The 22,970-nt window shown below is 40.8% G+C and overlaps 2 protein-coding genes across 2 annotated transcripts; both read left to right on the top strand.

The window, feature by feature from the left end:
* The first annotated feature begins 11,092 nt into the window (after positions 1 to 11,092).
* On the top strand, positions 11,093 to 12,160 carry LOC111968382 (5-hydroxytryptamine receptor 1E-like). Its single transcript, XM_023993867.1, has one exon. It carries the CDS (start codon positions 11,093 to 11,095, stop codon positions 12,158 to 12,160), a length of 1,068 nt encoding a protein of 355 aa, XP_023849635.1.
* A 3,420-nt stretch (positions 12,161 to 15,580) lies between these two features.
* Positions 15,581 to 17,020, top strand: LOC111968361 (glycoprotein hormones alpha chain 1). Its single transcript, XM_023993850.2, has 4 exons — positions 15,581 to 15,663; positions 15,791 to 15,903; positions 16,144 to 16,331; positions 16,544 to 17,020. Exons 2-4 carry the CDS (start codon positions 15,810 to 15,812, stop codon positions 16,616 to 16,618), a joined length of 357 nt encoding a protein of 118 aa, XP_023849618.1. The 5' UTR covers positions 15,581 to 15,663; positions 15,791 to 15,809; the 3' UTR covers positions 16,619 to 17,020.
* Positions 17,021 to 22,970: the final 5,950 nt, after the last annotated feature.

The raw sequence follows: 22,970 nt of genomic DNA on the forward strand, positions 1-22,970 counted from the left end.
TCCGCTGTTTTCAATCAGGATCTCAGCGATCACTGCCTCATTGCCTGTATCCGCTATGGGTCCGCGGTCAAACGACCAACCCTCATCACTGTCAAACGCTCCCTAAAACACTTCTGCGAGAAGGCCTTTCTAATCGACCTGGCCCGGGTATCCTGGAAGGATATTGACCTCATCCCGTCAGTCAAGGATGCCTGGTCATTCTTTAAAAGTAATTTCCTCACCATCTTAGATAAGCATGCCCTGTTCAAAAAATGCCGAACTAAGAACAGATATAGCCCTTGGTTCACTCCAGACCTGACTGCCCTTGACCAGCACAAAAACATCCTGTGGCAGACTGCAATAGCATCGAATAGTCCCCGCGATATGCAACTGTTCAGGGAAGTCAGGAACCAATACACGCAGTCAGTCAGGAAAGCAAAGGCTAGCTTTTTCAAGCAGAAAAGAGCTACGCATCCTGTAGCTCTAACTCCAAATAGTTTTGGGACACTGTAAAGTCCATAGAGAACAAGAGCACCTCCTCCCAGCTGCCCATTGCACTGAGTCTAGGTAACACGGTCACCACTGATAAATCCAGAATAATCGACAATTTCAATAAGCATTTCTCAACGGCTGGCCATGCCTTCCTCCTGGCTACTCCAACCCCGGCCAACAGATTCGCCCTCCCCGCAGCTACTCGCCCAAGCCTCCCCAGCTTCTCCTTCACCAAAATCCAGACAGCAGATGTTCTGAAAGAGCTGCAAAACCTGGACCCGTACAAATCAGCTGGGCTAGACAATCTGGACCCTCTCTTTCTAAAGCTATCCGCCGCCATTGTTGCAACCCCTATTACCAGCCTGTTCAACCTCTCTTTCGTATCGTCCGAGATCCCTAAAGATTGGAAAGCTGCCGCGGTCATCCCCCTCTTCAAAAGGGGTGACACCCTAGACCCAAACTGTTACAGACCTATATCCATCCTGCCCTGCCTATCTAAAGTCTTTCGAAAGCCAAGTTAATAAACAGATCACTGACCATTTCGAATCCCACCGTACCTTCTCCCCTGTGCAATCCGGTTTCCGAGCCAGTCACGGGTGCACCTCAGCYGCGCTCAAGGTACTAAACGATATCATAACCGCCATCGATAAAAGACAGTACTGTGCAGCTGTCTTCATCGACCTGGCCAAGGCTTTCGACCCTGTCAATCACCGTATTCTTATCGGCAGACTCAATAGCCTTGGCTTTTCTAATGACTGCCTCGGCTGGTTCACTAACTACTTTGCAGACAGAGTTCAGTGTGTCAAATCGGAGGGCATGTTGTCTGGACCTCTGGCACTCTATGGGGTTACCACAGGGTTCAATTCTCGGGCCGACTCTTTTCTCTGTATATATCAATGATGTCGCTCTTGCTGCGGGCGATTCCCTGATCCACCTCTACGCAGATGACACCATTCTGTATACTTCTGGCCCTTCCTTGGACACTGTGCTAACTAACCTCCAAACGAGCTTCAATGCCATACAACACTCCGTCCGTGGCCTCCAACTGCTCTTAAACGCTAGTAAAACCAAATGCATGCTTTTCAACCGTTCGCTGCCCGCACCCGCCCGCCCGACTAGCATCACCACCCTGGACGGTTCTGACCTAGAATATGTGGACAACTATAAATACCTAGGTGTCTGGCTAGACTTCCAGACTCATATTAAACATCTCCAATCCAAAATCAAATCTAGAATCGTCTTTCTATTTCGCAACAAAGCCTCCTTCACTCACGCTGCCACCTAATTATTAGCTCCTATGGCCTATTTCTTGCCTACCTCCTCATGCCTTTTGCACACACTGTATATAGACTTTCTTTTTTCTAATGTGTCATTGACTTGTTAATTGTGTTATTGGCTTGTTTATTGTTTACTMCATATGTAACTCTGTGTTGTTGTCTGTGTCACACTGCTTTGCTTTATCTTGGCCAGGTCGCAGTTGCAAATGAGAACTTGTTCTCAACTAGCCTACCTGGTTAAATAAAGGTGAAATATATATATATTTTTTAAAGGATCGATTTTCTTCATTTTAGGTTCAAAAGAAGCGAGTCGTCCTCTCACATGGTACTGGCAACTTTACATTCCACTGTGTTTTGTATAATTCTTGTTGTTGTTGTTTTTGTGTTTTGGAATGTCCGGTATCCCTGGKATACCATGCTGTCACAAAGTAAGTGATGTAAAACACATCTGTAGAATGACTTCATTACASCCATAATGCTCATTGACTGGACCTTCCAAGTAACCTTAGGAATTATGCATCACAATCAGTGGAGGCTGCTGAGGGGAGGACGGCTCACAATAATGGCTACCGCACGGCAAGCGTTACCAGAGCGCCAAGTCTAGGACCAAAAGGCTCCTCAACAGCTTCTACCCCCAAGCCATGAGACTGCTGAACAACAACATAAAATCGCCACCGGACAATTTACATTGACCCCCCCCCTTTTGTACACTGCTGCTACTCGCTGTTTGTTTGTTACCTATGCATAGTCACTTCGCCCCCACCTACATGTACAGATTACCTCAACTAGCCTGTACCCCCGCACACTGACTCTGTACCAGTGCCCCCTGTATATAGCCTCGTTATTCTTATTGTGTTACTTTTTATTTTAGTAAATATTTTCTTCTTCTTGAATTGCACTGTTGGTTAAGGGCTTGTAAGTAAGCATTTCATGGTAATGTCTACACTTGTTGTATTCGGCGCATGTGACAAATAAAGTTTGATTTGATTTGATGTAGAAGCACGGTGGCTAAGAAAAACCTCTTCTGGCTGTGCAGGATGGAGATTATAACAGTACATGGCCAAGATGTTCAAATGTTCATAGATGACCAGCAGGGTCAAATAATAATAATCCCTCCAGCCATTACCACAAACCCATCCTCCCCAATTAAGGTGTCACCAACCYCCTGTGATCAGAATATATAAAATTGCAACATGCAGCAATCCACGGTATCCAAGGCACAGTCATAGAAATATAATGATTATATTTCTATGGGCAGAGTAATATCCTCTCATCTGCCTTATAGCAGCCTATAGGCAGATCTCACGATCCGCTGCCGTGTTAACCCCAACTCTTAAACTAACCCTTACATCCTTTCAAATAATGCTCTCTGCATCACAATAGTAATTMTATTTCTATTGTAGGCTATTTTTTTATTTTTTTTTAGAGATATGGAAAAGATGGGTTCATGGTAGGTCTATCAAAACATGCACCACCAATACAGGCTGCAGCAAGCGGGCATATCGCACATATCGATTAAGTTCTGGGTCCATATATGTTAAGAGAAGAGATCAGAACCGGAACGAAGAGCTCCACTCTCTCTCTTTGCAAGTTACGGGCAAGTCTATGGGTCAAATGTCTCCTCCCCTTTCGAAATATGCTAACACCTGAGAAATTGTGATTTGTCCAATGCACCGGAACTAATGCTGCTTGTTATTTCACGCATCCTGATGTATCATGACAGATCTACGGTACCATTTATGTTTATGTAGTCTGTCCATGAGATATTACACATCTCGCTAACCTTAGTAGCGGTCCAGAAAGTCCCATGATCCCACGGGAAATATGGAATTTAAAAAAAAAATGCTGCAGAGTTTAAGTTAAGAATGTTGGTAGCCTATCCAGAGACCAAAAAGCTGAACAGATAAACACATATTTGATTCGCAGGAGGGTTACATTTAAGAATTACATTTAATCAAATAATACATTTCCAACGATTTACACACGTAAGGGTGAGGTGCAGCTAGTAATGATTTATTTCACTTAATTAACATTCTGTCATAAAGAGCACATGTTCAACATAACAACAAACATATTTTCCAATCTCAAGAGGTTAAATTACAAAAAATGACTATAAAAGTGACAATAAAGTGACAGGGTTGACCGTAACAGGGTTGACTGTAACAGGGTTGATGATTCATCTTATATCAGCCGTTACTCCCCTTGTGACAAGGGGACTGGAATCTTGTTGTGTGCAACAGGTAGGGGAAATTGAATGCAAGCTTAACAACAATATTTGAACCATATTAAAATGAGAGTTCAGTTCCGGTAACAGGGTTGACCTTAAACCTGAGGGGACAAATGTAAATAAATCACTGATCACATTAAACCAATATGAATCTTCAGAAATAACTTTTTCAAAGCAACAACATTTCTAGGGCTTTACAATGATGGTGAAAACTTAAACTAGGTTAAGTGTGGGTTAAAATCGTCCAATAAGTTTACATGTCAAAATGGGGATCTTCTGAGAAAACAACTAATTTATTTGAATGAAAACACATTACTTTTGGAATTGTATCATGGTTTAGTTAGATCGTAGATGTATGTGATCTAACTGTTAAATGTAACGTTTTATCAAAATGTACATAATGTCAGAGGGACATGAAAGTCACTCTATTTCTGGAACAACCCAACTGTAAGCTTACAACAGGATTTTCACTGACAATCAAATCAAATCTTATTTGTTACATGCGACGAATACAACAAGTGTAGACCTTACAGTGTAATGCTAACTTACAAGCCCTTAAACAACAATGCAGTTAAGAAAAACAAGTTAAGTAAAAAATAGATATCTAAAAAATAGAAAAGAAAAGTAACAAATAATTAAACAGCAGCAGTAAAATAAGATAATTGTGGTAATATGTACATGTAGGTAGAGTTAAAGTGACTATGCAAAGATAAACAGAGTAGCAGCAGTGTAAAAGAGGGGTCTGGGTAGCCCTTTGATTACCTGATCAGGAGTCTTATGGGTTGGGGGTAGAAGATGTTAAGCCTTTTGGACCTAGACTTGGCGCTCCGGTACTGCTTGCCATGCGGTAGCAGAGAAAACAGTCTATGACACCGCCTGGTATAGAGGTCCAGGATGGTAGGACGCTTGGCCCCAGTGGTGTACTGGGCCGTACGCACTACCCTCTGTAGTGCCTTGCGGTCGCAGGCCGAGCAGTTGCCATACCAGGCGGTGATGCAACCAGTCAGGATGCTCTCGATGGTGAAGCTGAAGAACCTTTTGAGGATCCGAGGACCGATGCCAAATCTTTTCCGTCTCCTGAGGGGGAATAGGCTTTGTCGTGCCCTCTTCACGACTGTCTTAGTGTGTTTGGACCATGATAGTTTGTTGGTGATGTGAACACCAAGGAACTTGAAGCTCTCAACCTGCTCCACTACAGCCCCGTCGATGAGACCATATGTACCAAAGTGTGAAAGACCGGGAGCTGTAGACTGGCACAGTAAACAAGTACATTTTAGTACAATAGTTGTGTTGTTCCACCAATTAGGTCCCTTTTGAGTAGGGGGAAAACAACATTTGAACATTCTGTCATAAAGAGCACATGTTCAATTTAATAAAACATTTATAAAATAAAACCTTTTTCCACATCTCAAGAGGTTAAATAAAAAAAGGACTCTAGTAAGTGCCTATTAAGTGCCAAATAAAGTAACAGAGTTGACCCTAACACTTTATCTTAAATCAGCCATAAATCCCCTCATGACAGAGGGAATGGAAGCTGGTCGTGTGCAAGAGGGAGGGACAATTGAATGCTAGCTTCATAAACAAGTTTTTTATTGTTAAAACAATTCTAGCCTGTTGATCTATAGGTAATAGGGTTGACGTGTTATGCTCGACCTGCTCAGTTTTCCACAACAAAACACCAGAAAATTGCCAAAAAGAGTAGAACAGGCTCACCTGCTTTTACACTATGATTTGACTATTAGATGTTCAATGTCTCTTTTGAAAAAATATTTAAAAGGAATAGTTTCACCATATTAAAATAAGAGTTCAGTTGACATTTTTTTTAACCTTAAAATGAATCACTAACAACATGAAATAAATAAGAATCTTCAGAAATTACTTTGTCAAAGCAACAAAATAACTAGGACTTTACAATGATGGTGAAAACATGGAGAAATGTTAGGGTTAAGTGGGTTAAAATCTGAATGTCAAAATGAATGTTAAATGTCAAAATGCTGAATTGTGGCACTTTATAAGTCTTTATTCATATTAAAATCTGATTTATTGAATTTTCCATGATTATATTAAAGGGAACTTAATTTAATATAACATGCTTTTATAATTCAATATTTGTGCACAATTTCTACAAACAATATCAAAGGGACGCTAAAGGCACTCATTTCGTGGAATGATCCATAAATAAGATTGATTAATGCGACAGACACTTAAAGCGTCCAATCAAAATGGACAATGTTCAAAAAGGCCCCACATTTAACTACTGTATCCTCCTGACCACCAATGAGACAAGAGACAAAGATGTAAATAGATTGTATCATGTAAGGGGATGGATGTAATTATTTATCATCCTAGAGCATCTGATCGAAAACCAAGTAAAGGCTTTCAGACCCAGTGCTTATTTATGAAACACAAAAATTGATTTATTTTCGACCATATCAACATGTTTACTATTGCATTCTCTGTGACCTGACCACACACAAATCTCCCAGTGTTCATAAAAAACACAACTCTGGTCCTGTCCGTGGAAGTAAACTGGCATTCATCTGGCAAGGGAAAGTAACTACATGTAGAGGAATGATTGGGCATGCAAGACAAAAATGGCACCCTATCATGTTAGAGTGATGAATCACTAATCTCACTTGCCCTCTGGCTGTTCATGCTAATCAAGTTTTGAGTTTCAATGTCACATGCACAAGCTCTAACCCCAACAATGACAGAATGTTAAAACATTGTTTTCAATAACAATGTAACACTAAAAATAACAAGGTAGAACAAAAACACACAAGATATAAAAATAAGAAATAAGAAGAACACGATAAAGTAAGTAAGCATACTATATACAGGGTCAGTCAGTTTCAGTACCATATTTACAATGTTCAGGAATACCGGAGTGATAAAGATAGATACACTATATATACAAAAGTATGTGGACACCCCTTCAAATGAGTGGATTTGCCTATTTCAGCCACACCCGTTGCTGACAGGTGTATAAAATTGAGCAATGACATTCTAGACGATTCTGTGCTTCCAACTTTGTGGCAACAGTTTGGTGAAGGCCCTTTCCTGTTTTAACATGGCAATGCCACCGTGCACAAAGCGAGGTCCATACAGAAATGGTTTGTCGACATCGGTGTGGAAGAACTTGACTGGCCTGCACAGAGCCCTGACCTCAACCCCATCAAATACATTTGGCATGAATTGGAACGCAGACTGCAAGCCAGGCCTAATCGCCCAACATCAGTGCCAGACCTCACTAATGYTCGTGGCTGAATGGAAGCAAGTCCGCCCACCAATGTTCCAACATCTAGTGGAGGCTGTTATAGCAGCAAAGGGGGGACCAACTCCATATTAATACCCAATACCCACATACATTTGGTCATGAAGTGTATGTCACTTTATATTTTATGATGACTTTTTTGGGTGGCGGTACCCCCTAAACCCACTGGGCTCTGTACAGGGCACAAAACAACCACTCARAGTTTAACAGGTTAAGAAGAGATGCTGGACTGTTCTGGAGTGGCCATCGAAGAGTCTAGGTCTGAATCACATCCATAACCTATGGCGAGATCTGAAAACAGCATTTGGGGTAGGGAACCCCTCAAATATTGAAGAGCAGTTTGTGGCTGAAAAGTGGGTCAAATTGTCAGTAGAAAGACGCAGCAAGCTCATTGGTGGCTGTTTGTCTGCAGTTCTCTTGGCTAAAGGCTGTGCAACCAAGTACTAGCTCTGGGGTGCCAATCATTTCGTCCATGCAATTTGTCTTAAAAATGTAAACTCAGTTTAGACATTTATTGGTTCTGAAATTTTGAAAAATCCAGTAACAAGGTGTGGTGCCCAAAATATATATTTTTTAAATTTCAACTTATTTTAGAAGAAATGGGGAAACTCTATTCATCAAATATCCTCAGAAAACCCACATTGCAAAGAATCCCACACAAATAGGCTACTCATCCAGGGACAATTTATATCTCATTAGTGGTCGCCATATTCATTTATACAGTAGGATGCTTACTCAGGCAATTCAGACTAAGTACCTTAGCTCAAGGATATCATCTGGGAATGGAACCGCTATATCCTCTTCAACACTCCGATGTTCTGCTGACTAAGGTGGAAATGTTTTGGAAACGGACTTTCCAGGGATAGGAAAATGTATCCAATCATGTCTCCTAGCTATTAGGGAACATTAAGCATCCAGAAAGAGCCTGAATGATGGCAAGCATGAGTTCAGTGATGGCATTTATGTCATACAGAGGCAGAGGTCAAAAAAGCTAAATGTTTTGTTGCTTACTGGACTCAGATATAGCGACCTCACACAGCAACATTATTTGGGGCATTGCAAAAGTACGATAATGTAGGCACTCACTATGGTAAGTGGCTCTGGATAAGATCATCTGGTAAATTACTMAAATGTAAAAATGTAAATGACGGTGACCTGAAGGGAGAAGTGTGCAATTGTGGCCTGCAATTTGGGGTGTTCCCGCATGTGGGCATTACTGCATATGCAGGAACCCCTTTTTAATACTTCGTGCCTGCCTGTCCAGCACTGTTAAGGACGGTAAGGGCAGGTGTTCATGGAAGAACCAATGGGATGCTCGAGGTTCTGCAGATGTAGGAATGCCCACATGCAGGAACACCCCAAATTTCAGGCTGCAGTTGACTGAAGAGGTTGAATCTCTTTTCTACTGCTGGGCAATAGCCAATGTGTGTTTTCATCTGAATTAGCCTGTGGGGAGTCTTTGTATGGTCATTTATAGTAATTCCATGCATGTGCGTGCACTGCGCAAAGGAACACTGTATTATGCATATACTTGTATGGCAAGGCGGGAAAGTTCCGTCTGTCCCCAATGCGCAAACGTGCCCATGTTGCTAACCTCCCACGCTATGGAGGAATGTCACCTTTAATTCTCCAGGAGAGAGAGAGAGAGAAAGCCTACTGTCACTCCAATCAATAAATTGCCTCCCTTATTGGCGTGCGGGCAGCAATTGGACTGTGCCAAACTCCCGCGCCGTGCGCACTCGTGCATTCCTCTGAAGCGATGGAGGTCCATCTGACCTGTCCTTAGACGATATTGCCGACTTCAGACACATTTGAGAGTTCCATCACAAAAAAACAAACATTTATTTGGATACTTTCAAAGGATGAGACGAAATGTGTTGTGATGGATAAATGATGATTGAACCATTCAGAAGGTATGTGCCCACATTTATAGCCTGATATATGTTGGTTACCCTTTCATTATTTTTGGTAGCATACCATAGGCTATAACCTATTTTATATGTGTTTTTTTAAAGGATAGTTTCATTTTATCATACCGAGGCTATGATAGGCTATCATATTACCAAATAACATGTTGGTCATTAATAGGGACCAGCTTCCATTTTAATGCCTTTGTTTTGCTTCTTCATCTTCTTCATCTAATCTTTGAATGCATTATGGCATTGCAAGAGGAAAATTGTAACAAATAACCTCTACAAAATTAGTTTCTTGAGTTTAATGAGAGATATCARGACACCAGGTACAGGTGCTGCAGGTGTTGCAAAGTCTATAATTGAAAAACAAGGGATGCATGCCCCAAACGTAAACTTTAAGACTATAACAAGTCAAAACAACTGTATGTTCAATATGTGCAAATGAAAAATAGTTGAGGAAAGGTCAAATAACACCCAGCACAAATATTTCCTATTTATCAATGGGAGTGGGTGAGCAGTGGAATAATGGACAACAGGATGAAGGGTGATGGCCTTGTATGACTGATCCCTTTAGCACAGGAATGGCTGAGTCACATGCCAGTCACTTATGGACACAATGCTCCACAGAGTATGTGGCACAGTATTACCATTATTGTTATCCCACAGACAGGTTTTGATTGATTTCCAAACTGAAACTATTTTGGTGTATAACTCAGCTCAGCCGCTACCTTGACAAAGTGAAAGTTTAAGCCACAGTATGTGATGACAGCACAGGTAGGCTATTTCTAGTCAGCTGGCTGGTTAAACTTGAAGAGCCACTAGTTGAAATGACAAAGTTATAGAAAGACACCATTAAATGATTTGAAGAACCACTGGTTGCATGTGACAGATATAAATACTTAATTTGAAAAGGAAATTGCTGAACATGAAACTATTTGAATATTGTTCATATTAGGCTTCCTTCTCTCAATGGATGCACACACATCACACTAGACATTTACATTAGAGATATTTACATTTAGAAATGCTTATAATTGCCTTTCCAATGAAAAACTGTGACAGACCCGTCCCTGTGTTGTGGTTTGAGCAGGGATGGCCATGGAAGTAATGAAAATAATGCTTTTTGTATTTCATCCCACATACATTGTATGTCCGTTGTTCAAGCATGACAAAGCCATAATACCATTTGCATAAGTAATGTAATCTGCAGCCATTTAAATAAGCCAGATTCTAGATATGTTTGTCAATTGAATTTTCTTTTCATCATTTTTTTTTGTATCAACAGCTGTTTGAAAGTGTCACTGACTGAAATGGGTCCTTTTTAACATGGCCTTCATGAAAAACCAATTTTCCCCTGTATGCAAAACATCCAGCTACTCCCTAGTAGGCAATAATAAAGTATTGAGTGTTCCCKGTGCTCCTAAATTGAATTTAGGGGCAAAAGGATTACATTCAGGATTACATTTAGAGCTTCATGCTGAGTATTGACTTGATATTGATGTCATGGGGCTGCAATGACACAGTTAGAATACTATGCTGAGCATAACAGCCTCCAATATGACTGTGAATCACTGATTCCCTGATCGCTTCTGCCACCGTGTGGAGAAGTTATCTACTCATCGAGAAAATTTGTCATTTTGAATACAAATAACGAAAACCTGTATCATGTTMTAATATTCTCTAATCAATGTTTTGTCACACAAAAATAATAAACCAGAAATTATGTTTTTTTYCCCCTTCGCAGTGTCTCCAAATATAAGGGAAAGCACAGTAGGGGTAGCATGGTAGGGAAAGTATGGTAGTAAGAGAGAGAAAAGGATCTGGATTAGGGACACAGACAACTGTAATGGAGAACGAGGAGTATGGTAGATAGTTCTGGAGCCTAAGAGTTTAAATAAACTGCATGTCAGAACCAGAAGGCTCCTTCAAAATGGAACCAGAGACTGATATGGTGTTGGTAGTGATCTTTCTCAGCATTGTGACCCTGATCACTGCCTTAATGAACAGTGCAGTCATATTGACGATCATTAACACAAAAAAACTCCACCTGCCCGCCAACTACCTGATCTGCTCTCTGGCTGTCACTGACTTCCTGGTGGCCATCTTGGTGATGCCCCTTAGCGTCCTCTACATCGCCACAAAGAAGTGGCTGCTGGGATGTGTCGTCTGTGAGGCATGGCTGAGCGTGGACATGACCTGCTGCACCTGCTCCATCCTGCATCTGTGTGCCATCGCACTGGACCGCCACTGGGCCATCACCAACGCCCTGGAGTACGCCTGCAAGAGAACCCCGTGCCACGTCGCCATCATGGTTACCATCGCGTGGACCATCTCTGTCCTCATTTCAGTGCCGCCTCTGTTACGGAGGCACAGCGGGGATGACAACTTCGGCAATTACACCAAGTGTCTCATCGAGCATGACCACATCGGCTACACCATCTACTCCACCTTTGGGGCCTTCTACATCCCAATGGCCATCATCCTCATCCTCTACTACCGGATCTTCATCGCAGCCCGGACCTTGTACCACAAACGGAGCTCCTCGGGAGCCCAGTGTAAGAGGAGAGCCAGCAGCCACAACTGCCTCAGTAGCTGCCGTGTCACACCAACGCCTCTCTGTGCGTCTGAGCAGTCTGCCTCGGACCCCGCGCTAAACACAGAGCTAAATATACTCAATGGCCCCAACCTGCATAAGTCAGACAGTGGGGGACCGGGGGGGACCTGTGATGAGAGGACCCAGATCTGTGCCTCCAGAGAGAGGAAGGCTGCCCGCACACTGGGCCTCATCCTGGGGGCTTTTATCCTATGCTGGCTGCCTTTCTTTGTTAAGGAGTTACTGGTGGGCCTCCGGGTGTTTCATGCATCAGCACAGGTGTCAGACTTTCTCACGTGGCTGGGATACGTTAACTCACTCATCAACCCCCTGCTCTACACTAGCTTCAATGAGGACTTCAAGCAGGCCTTTAAGAAACTGCTCCGATGTAAAGAGTGCAAATAGGACTGCTTTCTTGGATATGTCTGGGCTGATTGTTGATTGGCTGTAAACAATATATTAAAGAAGCCATATGTTTTTATACATGAAGAATACATTTTCTTTTGGAATAAAAGCTGGTTTCATTCTAACTGAGATAATTGTATTGTTCCTTTATCCAGAAGAGTTCTAAACAGATAATTTACAACAAGTACATACAGTGCATTTAGTTGACAATATGTTAATAAAAACATAAGTAATAAAATACTAAAAGCAATTAGTCTTAATGCTTTACAGTAGCTTATAGAATTAACATTTTGAACCCAATAATACAATTACTGATTGGAGTACAGTTATGACTCATGACATTGTTGCTGAGCTAAAAAGAGCCTTTAATGCTCAGAGATTTCATGTGCCATCCTCCATGCTTATTGAGTTACATCTGCCAGGGCCTAGTGTCCAACGCAACCAAGGCTGGGAGACTTAAAAACACAGGTAAACGGAAAGATGAAGAGATACTACTGCAACTTAAAGGGGCAATCTGCAATTTAAACAATAACAAAGCCTCACCCCACCACTGTTTCAGTAAACAGCTAAAGCTAAAGGATGGTGCTGGAGAAATGTAACCACTCAAATTCATAAACAGCAATAGATGCAAGGACTGACCATACATGATAAACATTATAGTTTTATCTATGTTTTTAGGCCATAAAGTGTTTGTTTACAATTACATTGTTAACAAACAATGGAGTATAACAAGCTTATATTTTGGGTTCTGAGGGGGTACGAAAAGTTGAGCTAAGCTCATGAGGCATGTATAAGTTATAGTCTTCAAGAATCAATGGGTATATATAATTCATTTAAAAGTCCACAATTATTTTAGCAATCATAGATTGCTCCTTTGATAATCATCCTTGACATTTCCAACGTTCAGAGGTGGATAGATTGATATATTCCTGATTGTTCTTCAAGCATTCATGCATTGTCATTACCTATTGTAGTTACAGTTGAAGTCGGAAGTTTACATACACTTAGTTTTTCAACCACTCCACAAATTTCTTGTTAACAAACTATAGTTTTGGCAAGTCGGTTAGGACATCTACTTTGTGCATGACACGAGTAATTTTTCCAACAATTGTTTACAGACAGATTATTTCACTTATAATTCACTGTATCACAATTCCAGTGGGTCAGAAGTTTACATACACTAAGTTGACTGTGCCTTTCAACAGCTTGGAAAATTCCAGAAAATGATGTCATGGCTTTAGAAGCTTCTGATAGGCTAATTGACATCATTTGAGTCAAGTGCAGGTGTACCTGTGAATGTATTTCAAGGCCTACCTTCAAACTCAGTGCCTCTTTGCTTGGCATCATGGGAAAATCAAAAGAAATCAGCCAAGAACTCAGAAAAAAATTGTAGACCTCCACAAGTCTGGTTCATCCTTGGGAGCAATTTCCAAACGCCTGAAGGTACCACGTTCATCTGTACAAACAATACTACGCAAGTATAAACACCATGGGACCACGCAGCCGTCATACCGCTCAGGAAGGAGACACGTTCTGTCTCCTAGAGATGAACTACTTTTGTGCGAAAAGTGCAAATCAATCCCAGAACAACAGCAAAGGACCGTGTGAAGATGCTGGAGGAAACGGGTACAAAAGTATCTATATCCACAGTAAAACAAGTCCTATATCGACATAACCTGAAAGGCCGCTCAGCAAGGAAGATGCCACTGCTCCAAAACCGCCATAAAATATCCAGACTACGATTTGCAACTGCACATGGGGACAAAGATCGTACTTTTTGGAGAACTGTCCTATGGTCTGATTAAACAAAAATAGAACTGTTTGGCCATAATGACCATTGTTATGTTTGGAGGAAAAAGGGGGAGGCTTGCAAGCCGAAGAACACCTTCCCAACCGTGAAGCACAGGAGTGGCAGCATCATGTTGTGGGGGTGCTATGCTGCAGGAGGGGCTGGTGCACTTCACAACATAGATGGCATCATGAGGATGGAAAATTATGTGGATATATTGAAGCAACATCTCAAGACATCAGTCAGGAAGTTAAAGCTTGGTCGCAAATGGGTCTTCCAAATGGACAATGACCCCAAGCATACTTCCAAAGTTGTGGCAAAATGGCTTAAGGACAACAAAGTCAAGGTATTGGAGTGGCCATCACAAAGACCTGACCTCAATCCCATAGAAAATTTGTGGACAGAACTGAAAAAGCGTGTGCGAGCAAGGAGGCCTTACAAACCTAACTCAGTTACAYCAGCTCTGTCAGGAGGAATGGGCCAAATTTCACCCAACTTATTGTGGGAAGGTTGTGGAAGGCTACCCGAAACGTTTGACCCAAGTTAAACAATTTAAAGGCAATGCTACCAAATACTAATTGAGGGTATGTAAACTTCTGACTCAMTGGGAATGTGATGAAAGAAATAAAAGCTGAAATAAATCATTCTCTCTAATATTATTCTGACATTTCACATTCTTAAAATAAAATGGTGATCCTAACTGACCTAAAACAGGGAATTTTTACTAGGATTAAATGTCAGGAATTGTGAAAAWTTTTGTTTAAATTTATTTGGCTAAGGTGTATGTAAACTTCCGACTTCAACTGTACCTATTTGGAAGGAAATGAAAGGTTTGTTGTTGACAAGTCAACCTGGGACAATTTGGAAGAATTACATGCATTTAGCTTTGCTTTACGTTGCCTTGAATTGAGTTCATAGAAAGTTCTAAGCAGTAACCACAATATAACCTTAWTGTAGAGCACAGATGCATTAGCATACATCTAATTTAATTGAGGATACACTGAACTATATGATTCTTCACTGAATAATTAATGTAATTACATGAATATAAGCATGTAACAATAAACTGAGTTTCTGATGTAAATATCTATTTGGCTCTCTGGGAGGGTAAAATTATTTCACATACAGTATTCATTGCTTGCACACATGTTAGCACTGCCGCAGAGGATTATAGATCAGGGCCAGGGTCTAGCCCTCATGGTTTATTTTAGAAACCCTGTTTATTTCATGAGAAATCTTTCACTTTTGTGTGTACATATTTACACATTTTTGGGGTTATAATCCAGCATCGAAAGATTAATCAGATATTCAAAGTATTAAAAATGACCTTAGATGTAATGATTTACAAAGCAAAAGACCATGAACATAAGGTAAACTAATGAACCAATGATCCCGCCTCGCCCCCAATTGCATAACAACAGTTACCTAGTAACATCCCATCTGTTTAAGGGATTAGAAGCTCCCATCCATAGTCAGGATGGAAGTTTGTTTTGTCTTGTCTTTCGACGGCAGTGCAGTTTCTTTTTTCATTTCAAGGATTATGAGGCATGTAGCTAAGTGGACAATGACTCGCACAAAGAGATCACTGATAAGGTTGGAGGGGTTTACCTAATCCCAGTTGAGCACATGGACAGCAGTATAAAAGTTCATGCTGGGAGCAGTAGGCTCTTCACTGAGCACTGAACAGGCTTCCACCAAGAGACACATACAACAGGTAATGCTTTTTCCATTCAGTATGTTGTGTTTCCAATGTATATTTCACYGTTTTTTTGTGTTTATCAGTTATTAACTTCTGATATTAATATGTTGGTTTTGAATGATTTGTTAATTTTTCTTGTCAGATAATTGCCACCCGCCACTATGATGTACTTGTTGAAATCAATTGGAGTATCCCTCATCCTGTCCATACTTCTGTACATGGCAGATTCTTATCCAAACAGTGACATGACAAACGGTAAACTTTACGTTACATTACTATGAAAGTACTGTTTTTGTCCAAATGACCAGTGAGTTGTTCTTGGAGATGGCCTACTGTTGTCATTAGAGAATATAAATCGGTATATAACCTCCTTTTTGCCAAAGTGTGTGTTTACAAGGATGAGAGACACACATTGGCGGTACAAGGTGCATAAAGTTTACAGATCAGATTGTTCATTCGATTTTCAATTAATTTATGTCTTCACTATCTTCACAGTGGGCTGTGAGGAATGCAAACTGAAGGAGAACAAAGTATTCTCAAACCCGGGCGCCCCTGTCTACCAGTGTACAGGCTGCTGCTTTTCCAGAGCTTATCCAACCCCACTGCAGTCTAAGAAAACCATGTTGGTCCCAAAGAACATCACCTCTGAAGCCACATGCTGCGTTGCAAAAGAAGGGAAAAGGGTAAGACAATATATTTAGCTAATTAAGTGTAGGAGTTGGAATTGATATCCTCAGCTCCAGAAAGTTTGATCATCTGACATGACGACATTCCTAGTGTCATGCACATAACGTGTAAATGTAACATTTATAAAGAACTAGAATGAACCCGAATGTGGTTTTTCAAACCATCTCTCTTTCTCTTGATTCTTCTTCTCCTTCTCCTCCTCTCTCAGGTGGTGGTGGACAACATCAAGCTGACGAACCACACAGAGTGTTGGTGCAACACCTGTTATCACCATAAGTCATAAACTGTCTGTGAGGCCAGRAATATCCTTATCGCAGAAGTTAAAGCTTAGCAACAGATACTAGGCATTTTGCACAACTTATTCCTKAAGTGTTTTAAGAGAAATCACAWATTAAGAGATCATTGGCTGCGTTTAAACAAGCAGCCCAATTCTGATATTTTTTCCATTAATTGGTCTTTTGACCAAACACGTCAACTCTTTTCACATCAGATATTTTTCCAGAGTTGATCTGATTAATCAAAAGACCAATTAGTGAAAAAAATATCAGAATTGGGCTGCCTGCGTAAACCCAGCCAATGTCATCCACAAAAGGTGATAGTCTGCTGAGAATATTTATAGTGCTCTTAATATATTACTGTCACAATTATGAAGTTGTATTCCTGTAGCTTACTGTGTTGATCAAATGTAGACTTTACTATATGAATTGAATACTGATTAAAATGTTTTTCAGTATTTTACCACATGTTGTGCCCTCTGCTTCTTTTTTTGAGCAACTGATGCCCTGAAGTAAAACCAATGTTTATGGGTTTACGAAAAATAAATAAAAATTGTTTCTCTCCCAAGCCACTCAGGATTTTATCTTCACACAGCTGCCTCAGGTAGGCTTAGAAGGCTGTGTTACACAGGCAGCCCAATTCTGATATTATTTTTTATTATTAATTTGTCTTTTGACCAATCAGATCAGCCCTGAAAAAGATATGATGTGAAAAGATCTGATGTGATTGGTCAAAAGATAAATTAGTGGGGGGAAAAAATAACAGAATTCGACTTTAACYGCTGTCTGTTCTTCTTCCGTGGCTTAACCCAACAAGAGAAGGTCACAAGTGTTTCCTTAAAAGCTGTCTGGGTTTAAACACCTTCTATTGTACAGAAAGTGAATAGCTTAATCARTTGATAGAGACAGAATTAGATTACTTCGCAAGCAAAGTACATTTTTTGTCTCCTCAGCTATGAAAGGTTGTAGCTCAGCTTCTGAATGTCAAAGAAACTAAACAATGATATATATCCTTGTTTCTAGCATAAAGCATAGTGGATCAAAGCGCTGTTATAGGTCCCTTTATAYAATCAGATCCGTTTAATTTACTTCAAAATCTTAAGCTAACAAGGGGTGAGTTTGTGTTTTCTGCCATTTTCTTTAATAAAATGTAGGCCAATGGCATACCATCTCATACCCCCTCAATTCGAGTCTTGGTTTTAATTTAACAGCCCTGACACAGAGGTAGGCTATTTAAAGAGTGCATGGTGGGTGGAGGAATTGACTGCCAAATTTATGGATATAACAGCCTATAGCCTAATTTTGTCTGTCAAACAGGTAGGCCTACCTCTTATTTCTTAAATAGGAAGAGAATGGCTCCAACACAAAGACCTCTTTTTGTTAGTAAAAACTAATTAAAATGGAGATGGTTGAAATGAATAATGCCTACTGGAATTTGACAAGTTTCAGCAGCATGAACTGGCCATTTCTGATTGATTTTACGGCGGCTCCTGCTTCAAGATTGACCACCACCAATGGCAGACCGTCATTCAGGGCCGGTGGGGCAGAGCCCCACCTGTTGTGAGCCCCACATTTTTAGCAATTGTTTTTACAATTGCTTTTTAAAAAACTTTTTTTTTAAATGGGGGGGGGGGGCTCTGGCCCACCTTCCCTGAATGACAGTCTGCCATTGGTGGTGGTCAATCTTGAAGCAGGAGCCGCAGCAAAATCAATCAGAAATGGGCAGTTCATGGTGCTGAAACTTGCCTGTTTTGCATGTTATTTTGACACGAATAAGTGCCATATATCAGTTGTTTGGCCACAGATAAAATGACGTCAAATCACATTATATCTTCAGTAGCTTTCAAAATCTTAGCTAGCGGTCAYCATCATGAATCAAGTCGACAATCTACTGGCAAATCCCTTTTAATCCTTGTCATATGAAGAGAAATAATGAAGAGAAATTATAGATAAAACATATGCTCATCAGCCATTGGACATAAATATTACACAACAAGTTGGAAATCTCAAATTCAACAATGAGTGGTTTGGAAGGGATCAGTGGCCAACTGCAAGCATTGCAAAGCTATCACTCACCTGCTATTCAGTGGATTGGCTGTGTGGTCCCAAATCTTAGATTAAGGATCTGTTTTCCTAGTTTAAAATGATAAACATTCAACATTGGCCATGCTGTCACTGAARAATGATTTGTGCTGTGCTCAAAACAACTGTTAACTTGGAACTGCAAAATCTGACTTTAGTGAGTTCAAGACATCTGGGAACTTAGGAAAAACGAGCTACGACTGGGAAAATAGSTTTTGAACTTTCATCCAACTCGGATTGTAAATCAGGAACTCRGGCCTCTTTCTCAAGCTACGACCTGAAGATCCCTGACGTCATCATGATCCAACCTTTTTTTCCCTGAGTTCCCAGTTGTCTTGAAAGCACCATAAATCCAGAGAATGACAGACTTTGATGACAACATTTTCCCACGAAGGACCGCCACGCCACCTGCTGCTGCATTAATGACGTAATATGCATACTGTTGCTAAGTAAGTAATATTAAGTGTAGTAAGCTGTTTGCAGCCCATGTGCCTCACCCTAATAATTGGGTCTATTTTCACCTCTTAATTTCACCTACTGTTCTGACTTTTTTATTTAACTAGGCAAGTCAGTTAAGAACAAATTATTATTTATAATGACAGCCTACCAGGGAACAGTAGGTTAACTTGTTCAGGGGCAGAACAACATATTTTTTACCTTGACAGCTCAGGGATTCGATCCAGCAACCTTTCATTTACTGGTCCAACACTCTAACCACTAGGCTACCTGCTGCCCCAAACTTGGTGGTGCACATGTAGCCTATAACCTGCTTTTGAGAAACGTAATCATTGAATATTGTAAGAGCTTTCATTGTCTGCTTATATGCCGCCCTTTATTTATCCTACGTCCGTCCTAGCTCGCTCATTAATGTCTTAATAGAAATTACCGATAGCCTCTTATCCGCTTGTCGTCCCCTTATTCCAGGACTGGGCAATTATTTTCTATGGAGAGCCACATTAGAATATATATTTGCCTTCGCGGGTGTCACGATCGTCTTGACTTTGAATGGAGGACCAAAACGCAGCGTGTGAAAAATAAGACATCTTCTTTTAATGAAGGAAAAAACAAACACTTACAAAATGAACAAAACAACCGATCGTGAAGCTAAGAAGAACTAAGTGCACACATGCAMCATAGAACATCGACATAGACAATTACCCACAATAACCTAGTGCCTATGGCTGTCTTAAATATGGCTCCCAATCAGAGACAATTAATGACATCTGTCTCTGATTGAGAACCATTCAGGCAACCATAGACACAGCTAGACACCTACACTAAACACAAACCCATCTACTCTACTTAACCCCCTAAACCATACAACCACCCTAGACACTACAAAAACACATACATTCCCCATGTCACACCCTGACCTAACTAAAATAATAAAGGAAACAAAGAATACTAAGGCCAGGGCGTGACAGCGGGCCAGAATCATATTACAGGATTATACATCATGTGTATGACTGTGTTGACAGATATATATACTGTAAATCACATCCAGATATGCTACTTAATTTTACTTTTTTAACATGGCAAGAAATGAACCACATCCATGTTCTCCTTTTGGTAGGTATTTTCATTAAACATTCAATGAACTACACAGAGGGAAAATTACACTGTGCATTCAGCACCACGGACAGAACTCTTGTTTTAACGGGTATGCACAAAAACCCAAGAAAGAGAGAGAGCTCAACATCACATTTAATCTACGCCATCAGTGTGAGGAGTGAATTTTCTGATGGGCATTGACTAGAGCAGTGAAGTCAGGTAAAGTTTCTGAGGACACTATGCGCAGGAAATCTGAGAGGTGAGTCAGTAAGAGATGATCTGTGCCTTGACTTGTTATATTTCATCACTGAAAATATCTGTTCACATACATAGGTTGACCCAAACAGTACAGACATCTTCTGAGCATGACTCCTAATCTTTGGAAAGTTTTGTTCATCGAGAGATGCATAGAACCTCGTCAGTGACATTGTTTTGAATAGTTCTCCAATCACTGCATCAGACTGAAGATCAATAAGCTCAATTTGCAGGTCAGTGGGAGTGTTATCCACATTGAAGGTGAAAGGAGAGGAAACCAACAGTGTGTAATTTTCCAACACTTTGAAATCCTCAAAACGACAAGAAAACTCACCGTTCAAAGCACACAGCAGCGATGTATACTTCTCCCGCTGGTCATCTGATAGGGAACAGACTAGTAGTGTCGGAAGGAAGTTGGGTGAGATTGTTGGCTTGTACTTGGCKGGTCAGGAGGAGTAATTTTGCCTTGAAGGCTTTGACAAGGCTGTACATCTGATGTGCAAAAAGGCCCTTCCCTTGTAGTTTGGAATTCAGTTCATTCATGAAGGCCATGATGTCCACGGTGAAGGCAAAATCAGCCAACCWTTCTTTATCTTGCAGTTGAGGGAAATCCACATATTTTCCTTTCATTTGCAAAAACTCAGCAATCTCCAACTTCAGGTCCCACACCCTTTGAAGTACCTTCCCCAAACTCAGCCATCTCACCACGTTAGTGTGGTAGGGGAGATCTGCATGACCCCACTCTGTCTCTTCCAACAGTGAGACAAACTGCCTGTGGTGTAAAGATTTTGCTCTTCTGAAGTTTACCACTTTAGTGACTGTATTCACAATATGGTTCATTTKCAGAACACATTAACAGAGCACCTCCTGATGAATAATGCAATGCAGGAAAATAATTTTCTGATCTGGGTTCAGCTCAGCTACTTGATCTTGTATCCTTTTCAAAAGGCCAACGTTTTTTACTGTCAAGTTTGGGCACCCATCAGTGGTCACACTGGATAACTTTTCAAAACTCAGTACCAGCTTTACCACACACTTATTAACCTCCTCCAATAAATCTTTCCCTGTGGTTGTGCTCTTCATTGACTGCACTGAAGCTCCCCCCTAATTTCAAAGTCTGGGGTTATGTCTCGTCAGAATATCAAYAACTGTGCCGTTTCACGGGCATCACTGCTCTCAYCCAGGGCCAAGGAGAAATGGGTGAAATCCTTTACCTTGTCTCTCAATTGCTGTTCCATATTCTCTGCGATGTCCCCAACATGCCGTGTCACTGTTCGTCTTGACAGGGAACATTTTTCAAACAGCTCTTTCTTGTCGGGGCAAAGTATTGCTGCAGAGTCAATTAAACATGATTTAATGAATTCGCCCTCTCAGCGAATGGCTTGCTATGTTTAGCAATTTTGTGGGACAGTACATAGCTAGCTCTCACAATTCCGTTGTTTGCTGAATGCAGTTTTGTGAAAAGTCCTTGCTGCTTTTGCAACTGAGAAAGCAACTCTTTCGATGCACTTGCCCTCTSCTCAGAAGACATATTCCTATATTTCTCTGCATGCTTCGTCTGGAAATGTCTTCGTCTGGAAATGTCTGGACAATTTGTAGTCTTTCAAGACAGCGATGCTCTCTTTGCACACTAAGCACACAGCTTTCCCTGATACCTTAATAAATAAATATTTCGATGTCCACTCTTGCTGTCTACTTTCCTTTTCTTTAAAATCTTCGAAAAACATTTTTTTGCGCAATTTCGAGCTAGCTACTATTTATAACTGCGACTGTGTCAGCCTGTCAGTCACTATCTGTCCTCGTGCAGTTGTTATTTATACGTGCCTTCAAAATAAATGWCCCCCAGGCGGTGGGAGTTAAATCATTGCATAAAGGCGAGTATTCATTGGGATTTTAATTTAAATAACAAATACATTTTTCAAAAATTTTCAATCTCAAATTCCTTATGTGATCTGAGCATAATTCCACAGGCCGCATTGAATCAAGTCGCGGGCCGCGTATCGCCCCCGGACCGGCCTTTGCCCAGGCCYGCCTTATGCCATAGTTTGTACATCTCAATTGTCAGTAGAAACCACATTTGTTTAAGCAAGTCAGCCATCTCAGCTATGTTTTTTTGAAAGGTAGTAAATGAGACTGAATGAACTGTTTCGCTGCCAGACAAGGCTCGGCTGATAGCCAGGTGTAGCAGTGGTAAGGTGTTGGGACTGCTGTTGGGACAGCTTTATGTAGGCCCTAACAGTTTGTGGGCACCGTTTGTCACCGTTATAGTGTAATTAATGTAGTGTTTAGTGTTGTGTTGTGTGTAGTGGCTTTGCTGGCATGCATCTAACATATATATATTTTTTGCCTCACCAAGATTTACATGCTAAAATTGCAACTGACCACCACAATTACAGTTACTTGAATCTGGCTTATTGTGAGGTCAATAACTGATAAATACATCATAGGCAATACACATATTGTTTTTAATAA

Source organism: Salvelinus sp. IW2-2015, linkage group LG9, assembly GCF_002910315.2.
Source record: "Salvelinus sp. IW2-2015 linkage group LG9, ASM291031v2, whole genome shotgun sequence".
Classification (NCBI taxonomy): Eukaryota; Metazoa; Chordata; class Actinopteri; order Salmoniformes; family Salmonidae; genus Salvelinus; species Salvelinus sp. IW2-2015.

Bases quoted from the DNA above. Each gene is read 5' to 3' on its own strand.
- LOC111968382 (XM_023993867.1), top strand. From the start codon at position 11,093: ATGGAACCAGAGACTGATATGGTGTTGGTAGTGATCTTTCTCAGCATT.
- LOC111968361 (XM_023993850.2), top strand. From the start codon at position 15,810: ATGATGTACTTGTTGAAATCAATTGGAGTATCCCTCATCCTGTCCATA. The intron at 15,904-16,143 runs GTAAACTTTACG...CTATCTTCACAG, and splicing joins AAACAGTGACATGACAAACG to TGGGCTGTGAGGAATGCAAA. The intron at 16,332-16,543 runs GTAAGACAATAT...CTCCTCTCTCAG, and splicing joins TTGCAAAAGAAGGGAAAAGG to GTGGTGGTGGACAACATCAA.